This window comes from Oncorhynchus clarkii, chromosome 4, assembly GCF_045791955.1.
Source record: "Oncorhynchus clarkii lewisi isolate Uvic-CL-2024 chromosome 4, UVic_Ocla_1.0, whole genome shotgun sequence".
Lineage (NCBI taxonomy): Eukaryota > Metazoa > Chordata > Actinopteri > Salmoniformes > Salmonidae > Oncorhynchus > Oncorhynchus clarkii.
The window spans coordinates 28,424,985-28,436,255 of NC_092150.1; the positions used below are offsets into that span (position 1 = coordinate 28,424,985).

The window sequence follows — 11,271 nt, forward strand, 5'->3', positions numbered from 1 at the left end:
GTTCATGATGTGCTCTCTTATGTCCCTTCCATACAGCCCAGTGCACCCCAGTCCTTACAGAACTAAGTTCCATCTCTTTCTGTCTCTAAATCATCACTGATCTCATTGCTGCATAGCGCAATAATCCACCTCTTTTAATAACATTATTGCTATTGCACACTGTCAGTGTTTAGTGGATCCAAGAGCAGATAACATGGCTGTGTTTCTGTGTGTGTCTAGAAGGTTATTTCCCGATTGGGTTGCTCTGACAAAGTTGTTTTGGCTGTTGTCATAACTAAAGTATTGGCTTGGCACCAAGCAAGGCTTCTCTTACTGCATCCGCTAAAACATGACCTGTGACTGGCGGGCTGAAAACAGAGAAAGAGAGAGAAAGAGTCCAACACTCAGCGCTGTTCATTAGGACCCACATCTGGCCCTGTGGCTGTAGTTCAGCAGAAGTGTTGAGGTGTGTAATCTTGATTAATCTTTCAGTGTTTGTCGCTCTGTTTAAGGCATGTGTTGTTTTACAGGGGAATCTGCTGTGTTTTATAGTGCTGTGACTAATGCCTATCTCGTCTAATGTCTAGTCCCTACAATTGTATCTGAGTCTGTCTGCTCTGGCTAGCTGACACTAGAACTAGCTCCTCTCCCGCCAGGAGACTGTTTTGTCTTCATATCTGTTTGTACCTAATAACTGCAATCTAAACTGGGCTGTTTCTCAATTTAGAACTTAGAAGAAAGTTCTCAGATTTGTTAGATTTATATGCACACTACCATTATCAGAGCATGTCATCTGTTTGTGAATGTGGATGTTTGAGGTTGTGTATTACATACCTTCTCTCTCTCTCTCTGCCTCCCTCCCTCTACAGAGGTGAGGATGTGGCTGTTTGTGGCCGTGGCTTTTCTTTGCCAGTGTGTGATTGGTCAGCAGCTGGAGGCCAAGGTGAAAGGAGCTCCGCCTCGTCTGATCTGCAGTGCTCTGGGGTTACCAGGGAGACCAGGTAAACCTGGCCCAAACGGGCCTCCAGGGGAAAATGGGAATATGGGAATCCCAGGAAGAGACGGAAGAGATGGCAGGAAGGGAGAGAAAGGAGAGAAGGGTGAAGCAGGTACAGTACTGACCTTGTATAACTCCATAACACATATCCACACAGTTCACATATTGACTCATACTGTATATTTACGTATGGTCTACATTAGCTCTATCAACATGTAATACAATACATGGCCAGATTTGGCAGTATCACCACAACATTGATTGGAGTCCACCTGTGATGAATTCAATTGATTGGACATGATTTGGAAAGGCACACACCTGTCTACATGAGGTCCCACAGTTGACAATGCATGTCAGAGCAAAAACCAAGCCATGGGGTTGAAGGAATTGTCTGTAGAGCTCCGAGACAGGATTGTGTCGAGGCACAGATCGGGGGAAGGGTACCAAAACATTTCTGCAGCATTGAAGGTCCCCAAGAACACAGTGGCCTCCATCATTCTTAAATGGAAGAAGTTTGGAACTACCAAGACTCTTCCTAGAACTGGCCGCCTGGCCAAACTGAGCAATTGGGGGACGGAGGTGACCAAGAATCCAAACTGAGCATTCGGAGGAGAAGGGCCTTGGTCAGGCAGGTGACCAAGAACCCAATGGTCACTCTGATAGAGCTCCAGAGTTCCTCTGTGGAGATGGGAGAACCTTCTAGAAGGACAACCATCTCTGCAGCACTCCACCAATCAGGCCTTTATGGTAGAGTGGCCAGACGGAAGCCACTCCTCAGTAAAAGGATCATGACAGCCCGCTTGGAGTTTGCCAAAAGGCATCTAAAGACTCTCAGAACATGATAAACATGTTCTCTGGTCTGATGATACCAAGATTGAACTCTTTGGCCTGAATGCCAAGCGTTACGTCTGGAGGAAACCATCCCTACCGTGAAGCATGTTGATGGCATGTTGGGATGTTTTTCAGCGGCAGGGACTGGGAGACTAGTACAGAGCGGAGCAAAGTACAGGGAGATCCTTGATGAAAACCTGCTCCAGAGCGCTCAGGACCTCAGACTGGGGCGAAGGTTCACTTTCCAGCAGGACAACGACCCTAAGTACACAGCCAAGACAATGCAGGTGTGGCTTGGGTACAAGTCTCTGAATGTCCTTGAGTGGCCCAACCAGAGCCCGGACTTGAACCCGATCGAACATCTCTGGAGAGACCTGAAAATAGCTGTGCAGCAACGCTCCCCAACTAAACTGACAGAGCTTGAGAGGATATGCAGAGAAGAATGTGAGAAACTCAAAAAATACAGGTGTGCCGATACTCAAGGCTGTAATCACTGCCAAAGGTGCTTCTACAAAATACTGAGTAAAGGGTCTGAATACAAATGTGATATTTAAGTTTTTTATTTTTTATACATTTGCAAAAATGCATGTTTTTTTCATTATGGGGTATTGTGTGTATATTGATGAGGGGGAAAAAATGGAAGGGGTCTGAATATTTTCCGAATGCACTGTATGTCTTACACAGCCATATTTTACCAGGCAGACCATGAGCCAGACAGATAAAGTTATGTGTGGTTTAAATCAAAATTTGTGTGTGAGGTGTGGTTTAAATCCAAGATTTCTATGTGTCTGTACTTCCCAGGCAGTTTCCCTTTTTTGGGGTGTGTTTATATTTTCCCCACTGTTTAGATGCCTGGTTCTCCTGCTTTGGAGTGATTCAGTCTAAGACTTTATACGGGTCAGCGCTGCCATAGAAGCTGAAACAAAGTTAAGTCACTGCCTCTGTTAGTGTCGTCCAAGTACTTCATGGCTTTAAGTCAAGTACTTGAGACATGAGCTCCCCTAAATGCAACAAAAGTCAAATTTGATGGGGTCTCTAACCATTCTCATATTTGTTTCAAATCCAATTTTGGACTGCTACAGTGGTAAAAATGAAAATAAAAGCTTTTTCTAAATTAAACAAACACCCCCACCTTCCGTGTCATCCTTAAAACCAGTTACAGTTGGTTCAGGTTATTTCAATCGCATTCATCTCTCTGTTTCTCTCTCTGTCTGTCTTGAGTTTTCTAGCAAACTGTCAACATTGTATTGACTAGGTCCAGCCCGCTAGCAACTTGCAACATTATCAACTCCCAGCTATAACCTGACGTTCTGAAAACCATATGTTTCCTAGAGCTTGGTGAGAGCGTGGTTGTCCTATGGTTATTTTTTATACAACCTTACCACAACTCTCTGGGAATGGTGCAGTATAGTTGCTGAGCTCTTCCGAGAACGTTAAGAAACAACGTTCTTCTGTGGGAATTTCAGTACTTCAGCATAACGTTTCCTATAGGTTTCCTCATAGTTCTATTTTAAAGTCATGTTCTCAAATTGTTCAGAGAACGTTAAGAAAACTATTCACAAAAAGCAAAGGAACACTTTAGTAACGTTCAGAGAACTTTCTAATAATATTATTTAAAACCATATACATTCCGTTCTCAGCATCAACAAAAGTCTCTTCTTATGTGTGTTCAGGTGTGTTGGCCGCACCCACTAATTGGCCACACCTGATCTTAATGAGTCCTTGTTTCCTTTGAAATTGGGTCTTTTTGAATAGACTAAAATGAATAGCTATGTATGAGTTAAAAACCATGGCATGCTAGCTCCGTCTTGGTGGCACAGTGGACTTTGATAGCGAACAGAAGATCATAGGTTTGAATCTCACTGACTCTATGCCACAATAAAAAATACATGTGTTTGATTGATTAATTAATGCCTAAGCAAATACAATTTTATGTTTCCTATCTGTGCTTGGAGTTCATAAAAGTTAACCCAAACTAAGCTAGCAGTGTTATTGAAACATGCTCTCAGAACATTATTCCAAAAACTTTCAGGGAACCATAGTAAAATGTTCTCAGAACCTCCCTGCAACCTAAAAATAAACATTCCCAGAACAGGAAAAATGTTCACTTCAGTTCTCAGAACATTTACAAAACTTTTAATTTGACCAGTCAGGAAACTTATGGCTTCGTTCCCAGAACCAATGGGAAACCAAAAGCATACTTTCCTACAACTTCCAAGGAAACAAAAGTGCTAGCTGGGCTGGGTCCAGCCCTCTAGCGACCTTGCAACATTGTTTCAACCTGGCCCTCACAGTTTCCCACGCCAATGAGCTCAGGACAGACAATTTCTTTATACAAAATGGTTCATTTGTCAGCAAGAAGCATCAATTCATTCAGGCTACAAGAGTTTATGCCTAATGACAATTGCGGAATGTCATTACACTTTTTGCTGATAGCTGAATTTGCTGATCGCTACTGTACTTTGAGTAAAAGTTTACTTGCTATGCCTGCGATACGTGGTTGTCCCACCTAGCAATCTTAAGATTAATACATTAACAGTAAGTCGCTCTGGATAAGAGCAGTGGTGGTGTAACGGTTTTCCTCCTCCTCTTCGTCTGAGGAGGAGAAGCGAGAAGGATCGGAGGACCAAGATGCGGCGTGGTAAGTGTTCATGATGTTTATTTTAAAGACAAACTGAACACTAAAATACAAAAACAATAAACGTAACGTGAACAACCGAAACCGAAAACAGTACCGTGTGGTGAACAGACACAGACACGGAAACAAACACCCACAAACAATCAGAGACAACTAATGACACCTGCCTCTGATTGAGAACCATACTAGGCCGAAACATAGAAATCTCAAAATCATAGAAAAACAAACATAGACTGCCCACCCCAACTCACGCCCTGACCATACTAAATAACGACAAAACAAAGGAAATAAAGGTCAGAACGTGACAGCACCCCCCCAAAGGTGCGGACTCCGGCTGCAAAACCTGAACCTATAGGGGAGGGTCTGGGTGGGCGTCTGTCCGCGGTGGCGGCTCTGGCGCGGGACGTCGACCCCACTTCACCACAGTCTTTCTCCGCCAAATTGTCCGCCTCCGTGGCCTCCTAAACACGGCGACCCTCGCTGCCGACCTCGGACTAGGGACCCTAGAAATGGGTCCCGAATGGAGGGGGCTGCCACAGGAGGCTTGGTGTTAGGAGGAGGCACCTGAAGGACCAGGCTGTGGGGGAGCACTGGAGCTCTGGTGCGCAGCCTTGGCACCACTCCCCCAGGCTGGATAACTACTCTAGCCCGGACCCTCCAGAGTGCAGGCACGGGTTGAACCGGGCTGTGGGTAAGCACGGGAGATCTAGTGCCTACTACGCGCACCTCTCCCTTAGGCTTCACTCCCACATTTGCCCGGCACGAGTGGAGCGCAGGCATAGGACAAACTGCACCCTCCCAGCGCCCCGGAGACACAGCACGCAGAGCTGGCGCAGGATACCCTGGACCGAAACGGCGTACCGGCGACCAGACACACTGAGCAGGCACCATACGCCCTGGCTGGATGCCCACACTCGCATGACACTTTCGGGGGGCTGCCCTGAGCGCACCGGGCTATGGACACGTACTGGCGACACAGTGCGCTTAACCGCATAACACGGTGCCTGACCAGTAACGCGCTGCTTATAATAAGCACGAGGAGTGAGCTCAGATCTGCTACCTGGCTTAGCCCCACTCCTCGTGTGCCTCCCCCCAAAATGTTTTGGGGCAGCCTCTCGTACCTGTCGCGCTGCCGTGCTGCCTCCTCATATCGCCGCCGCTCAGCTTTCGCTGCCTCCAGCTCTGCTTTGGGGTGGCGATATTCCCCAGCCTGTGCCCAGGGTCCTCCTCTGTTCAAAATCTCCTCCCATGTCCAGGAGTCATGTGATGCTGGCCGCTGCTGCTGCTGATGCTGCCGCTGTCTGTTACCACGCCGCTTGGTCCTTGGTTGGTGGGTGTTTCTGTAACGGTTTTCCTCCTCCTCTTCGTCTGAGGAGGAGAAGCGAGAAGGATCGGAGGACCAAGATGCGGCGTGGTAAGTGTTCATGATGTTTATTTTAAAGACAAACTGAACACTAAAATACAAAAACAATAAACGTAATGTGAATAACCGAAACCGAAAACAGTACGATGTGGTGAACAGACACAGACACGGAAACAAACACCCACAAACAAACAGTGAAACCCAGGCTACCTAAGTATGATTCTCAATCAGAGACAACTAATGACACCTGCCTCTGATTGAGAACCATACTAGGCCGAAACATAGAAATCCCCAAATCAGAGAAAAACAAACATAGACTGCCCACCCCAACTCACGCCCTGACCATACTAAATAACGACAAAACAAAGGAAATAAAGGTCAGAACGTAACAGGTGGAAAAAGTACTCTGTTATACTTGTGTAAAAGTAAAGATAACTTTATAGAAAATTACTAAAGTAAAAGTCACCCAGTAAAATACTACTTGAGTAAAAGTCTAAAAGTATTTGGTTTTAAATATACAGTTGAAGTCGGAAGTTTACATACACTTAGGTTGGAGTCATTACACTCGTTTTTCAACCACTCCACAAATTTCTTGTTAACAAACTATAGTTTTGGCAAGTCGGTTAGGACATCTACTTTGTGCATGACACAAGTAATTTTCCAACAATTGTTATCAGACAGATTATTTCACTTATAATTCACTGTATTCCAGCGGGTCAGAAGTTTACGTGCACAAAGTTGACTGTGCCTTTAAACAGCTTGGAAAATTCCAGAAAATTATGTAATGGCTTTAGTAGCTTCTGATAGGCTAATTGACATCATTTGAGTCAATCGGAGGAGTACCTGTGGATGTTTTTCAAGGCCAACCTTCAAACGCAGTACCTCTTTGCTTGACATCATGGGAAAATCAAAAGAAATCAGCCAAGACCTCAGAAAAAAAATTGTAGACCTCCACAAGTCTGGTTCATCCTTGGGAGCAATTTCCAAACGCCTGAAGTGGTCCCACGTGGTACACGTTCACCTGTACAAACAATAGTATAAACACCATGGGACCACACAGCCATCATTCCGCTCAGAAAGGAGACGTGTTCTGTATCCTTGAGATCAACGTACTTTGGTGCGAAAAGTGCAAATCAATCCCATAACAACAGCAAAGGATCTTGTGAAGATGCTGGAGGAAACAGGTACAAAAGTATCTACATCCACAGTAAAACGAGTCCTATATCAACATAACCTGAACGGCTGCTCTTCAAGGAAAAAGTCACTGCTCCAAACCCACCATTAAAAAGCCAGACTACGGTTTGCAACTGCACATGGGGACAAAAGATCGTACTTTTTGGCCATAATGACCATCGTTATGTATGGAGGAAAAAAGGGGAGGCTTACAAGCCGAAAAACACCATCCCAACGTGAAGCACGGGGGTGGCAGCATCATGTTGTGGGGTGCTTTGCTGCAGGAGGGACTGGTGCACTTCACAAAATAGATGGCATCATGAGGTAGGAAAATTACGTTGATATATTGGCGCATCATCTCAAGACATCAGTCAGGAAGTTAAAGCTTGGTCGCAAATGGATCTTCCAAATGGACAATGACCCCAAACATACTTCCAAAGTTGTGGCAAAATGGCTTATGTACAACAATATCAAGGCATTGGAGTGGCCATCACAAAGTCCTGGCCTCGATTCTATAGAAAATTTGTGGGCAGAACTGAAAAAGTGTGTGCAAGCAAGGAGGCCTATAAACCTGATTCAGTTACACCAGTTCTGTCAGGAGGAATGGACCAAAATTCACCCAACCTATTGTGGGAAGCTTGTGGAAGGCTACCTGAAATGTTTGACCCAAGTTAAACAATTTAAAGGCAATGCTACCAAATACTAATTGAGTTTATGTCAACTTTTGACCCACTGGGAATGTGATGAAAGAAATAAAAGCTGAAATAAATAATTCTCTCCACTATTATTCTGACATTTCACATTCTTAAAATAAAGTGCTGATCCTAACTGACCTAAGAAAAACTTGTGAAAAACTGATTTTAAATGTATTTGGCTAAGGTGTATGTAAATGTCCGACTTCATCTGTACGTATGTATCAAAAGTAAATGGAATTGATAAAAATTTACCCAAAAAAGTATCAAAAGTAAAAGTATCAATTGTTTCAAAATTCTTATATGAAGCAAACCAGATGGCACAATGTTCTTGGTTTTTTATTGACTGATAGCCAGGGGCACACTCCAACATTCAGACATCATTTCCAAATGAAACATTGGTGTTTAGTGAGTCCACCAGGTCAGAGGCAGTAGGGATGACCAGGGATGTTCTCTTGATATGCATGTGAATTGGACCATTTTCCTTTCAAAATGTAACGAGCACTTTTGGGTGTCAGGGAAAATGTATGGAGTAAAAAGTACATTATTTTCTTTAGGAATGTAGTGAAGTAAAAGTAAAAGTTGCCAAATGTACAGATACCACAAAACACGACTTAAGTAGTACTTTAAAGTATTTTTACTTAAGTACTTTACACCACTGGATAAGAGCATCAGCTGAATTACTAAACTGTTTCTTTCCCTTCATCAAATGGCAGGTGCACAGTGCACTGTTTGGACGCGCAGGTATCCTACTTTTTGAAGTGAATTGACAATCAGATGAAAACATCATGACTGGTTGTGTTTATGTCATATTAAAAGGTAAAACACGTTTACCCTGAAAATAAATGTCTTTACTATTAGGCCCATAAAAAATAAAGCACATGCACAAACAGGAAGTACTTTGAAAAAAATAGAGACCCCAGGTATAATTAGCATTCTGGCTTTAAGATAAATCCTGCATTAGTATCAGATGCAAAACATACTATATCAATGAGCCGTAAATGTCAGGCTCAAAGTACCTGCGTTCTGCATGATATTCTTTTACAGATTTACAGATTAAAAGGAACCGAGGCACGCAAATCCACACAGACGCATTCTCAGACACACATCAGAATAGCACTCATTTTTGCAGACATTCAGTACATGCACACACATGCATCCTGTCCATTCTTTCCTAGCTCCAAGAAAATGTATTGTGTGATGGTTTGGTTTGATACAGTCACAGATCTCACCACACTGTACACCAGTCAGTGCAGCAGTGTCTGTAGATTGTGGCTGGATTCCAAGGGTGACATAATAACCGAGGATGAATGTGAGGCACTGAGCCTATTCACTAATAGTATTGTTGAACATGCACAGAGAATCATCTTACTCATATTACAAATAGATCATCAATGCTGGTCTAAAGTGACACCCATTACTGTTATAGAATGTGTCAAAGGCAATACACAGCTAGAATTACAGTCAGTCTGATCGCCAACTGTATCTCTCTGTTTCAGGGGTAAAGGGGAAACTCGGCCCAATGGGTAAACGTGGCGAGCGGGGTGTCCGGGGTCCAGGGGGGAAGAGAGGTCCTGATGGAGAATGCGGGGACGGGGGCCGACCAGGGCCACCAGGGCCCCTTGGGAAGAAAGGGGACAAGGGCCAGCGAGGACCACTGGGTACGGCAGGCATCTGCAGGTGTGGCAGCCTGGTGCCTAAAGCAGCCTTCTCTGTGGGAATCACCAGCAGTTACCCTGCTGAGAAGGAACCTATCAAGTTCAACAAGGTCCTCTTCAATGAGGGAGGCCACTACAACCCAGAGACGGGTAAGTTCATCTGCGCCTACCCGGGCATCTACTACTTCTCCTATGATATCACCCTGGCTAACAAACATCTGGCCATCGGGCTGGTGCAGAACGGGCAGTACCGCATCAAGACATTTGATGCCAACACAGGAAACCATGATGTGGCCTCTGGGTCACTTGTGATGTTCCTGAACCCAGAAGACGAGGTGTGGCTGGAGATCTTCTTCAAGGACCAGAATGGCCTGTTTGCAGAAGCAGGGTGGTCTGACAGCCTGTTCTCTGGATTCCTGCTCTATGCAGACACAAACTACCTGGACTCACTAGCAGAGGACTACGCATAGTGACTTATAACGCTCAATAAAGGACTGAGAGGGCTGAGTTTGTAGCCTCCCCTTGACATATTTACAGTATCTATATTTCAGCATGTATTATTTATATACTATATAACTATGTGGGTGTACATGTATGCAAGCGTGTGTGTATGAGCTTATGTATTGTGGCGTGAGAAAGATACATTTTTTAAATGTTTGTTTACAATGTTTGTTTGGAGAAAAATGTCTAAGTATCTCAAAGTGATATGTTTCATTAATAAAAGTAATGACATGCACTCAGTCAGTAATGAATCTACCCTGTACTCTCTTTTCAAAGTATTGAATAGTATTAGAGTTGAAAAATATTAGTGTTGAAGGCACAAGTACTATACAGCCAGTGCGGAGATATGATATACAGTTGAAGTCGGAAGTTTGCATACACCTTAGCCAAATACATATAAACTCAGTTTTTCACAATTCCTGACATTTAATCCAAGTAAAAATTATCTGTCTTAGGTCAGTTAGGATCACCACTTTATTTTAAGAATGTGACATGTCAGAATAATAGCAGAGAGAATTATTTATTTCAGCTTTTATTTCTTTCATCACATTCCCACTTGGTAGTGTTGCCTATAAATTGTTTAATTTGGGTCAAACGTTTCAGGTAGCCTTCCACAAGTTGCCCACAATAAGTTGGGTGATTTTGGTCCATTCCTCCTGACAGAGCTGGTGTAACTGAGGTTACAGGTTTTTATTTATTTTTTATTTAAACTATTCTACCTTTATTTAACCAGGTATGCCAGTTGAGAACAAGTTCTCATTTACAACTGCGACCTGGCCAAGATAAAGCAAAGCAGTGTGACACAAACAACAACACAGAGTTACACATGGAATAAACAAATGTACAGTCAATAACACAATATAAAAAAATCTATATACAGTGTGTGCAAATGAGGTAAGATAAGGGAGGTAAGGCAATAAATAGGCCGTAGTGGCGAAGTAATTACAATTTAGCAATTCAACACTGGAGTGATAGATGTGCAGAAGATGAAAGTGCAAGTAGAGATACTGGGGTGCAAAGGAGAAAAAGAAAATAACAATACGGGGATGTGGTAGTTGGACGGGCTATTTTCAGATGGGCTATGTACAGGTGCAATGATCTGTGAGCTGCTCTGACAGCTGATGCTTAAAGTTCGTGAGGGAGATATAAGTCTCCAGCTTCAGTGATTCTTGCAATTCGTTCCAGTAATTGGCAGTAGAGAACTGGAAGGAAAGGAATTGGCTTTGGGGGTGACCAGAACGTGTCTCCTTCCTGAGCAGTATGATGGCTGCGTGCTCCCATGGTATTTATACTTGCGTACTATTGTTTGTACAGATGAACGTGGTACCTTCAGGCATTTGAAAATTGCTCCCAAGGATGAACCATACTTGTGGAGGTCTACAATTTTTTTTCTGAGGTCTTGGCTGATTTCTTTTGATTTTCCCATGATGTCAAGCAAA

General features: G+C 43.6%; 1 protein-coding gene across 1 annotated transcript; it reads left to right on the forward strand.

The window, feature by feature from the left end:
- The first annotated feature begins 856 nt into the window (after positions 1 to 856).
- Positions 857 to 9,801, forward strand: LOC139407651 (complement C1q tumor necrosis factor-related protein 7-like). Its single transcript, XM_071151491.1, has 2 exons — positions 857 to 1,088; positions 9,173 to 9,801. Exons 1-2 carry the CDS (start codon positions 857 to 859, stop codon positions 9,799 to 9,801), a joined length of 861 nt encoding a protein of 286 aa, XP_071007592.1.
- Positions 9,802 to 11,271: the final 1,470 nt, after the last annotated feature.

Coding starts and splice junctions, on each gene's coding strand:
- LOC139407651 (XM_071151491.1), top strand. CDS start 857: ATGTGGCTGTTTGTGGCCGTGGCTTTTCTTTGCCAGTGTGTGATTGGT. Junction 1,089..9,172: donor AGGAGAGAAGGGTGAAGCAG/GTACAGTACTGA, acceptor TCTCTGTTTCAG/GGGTAAAGGGGAAACTCGGC.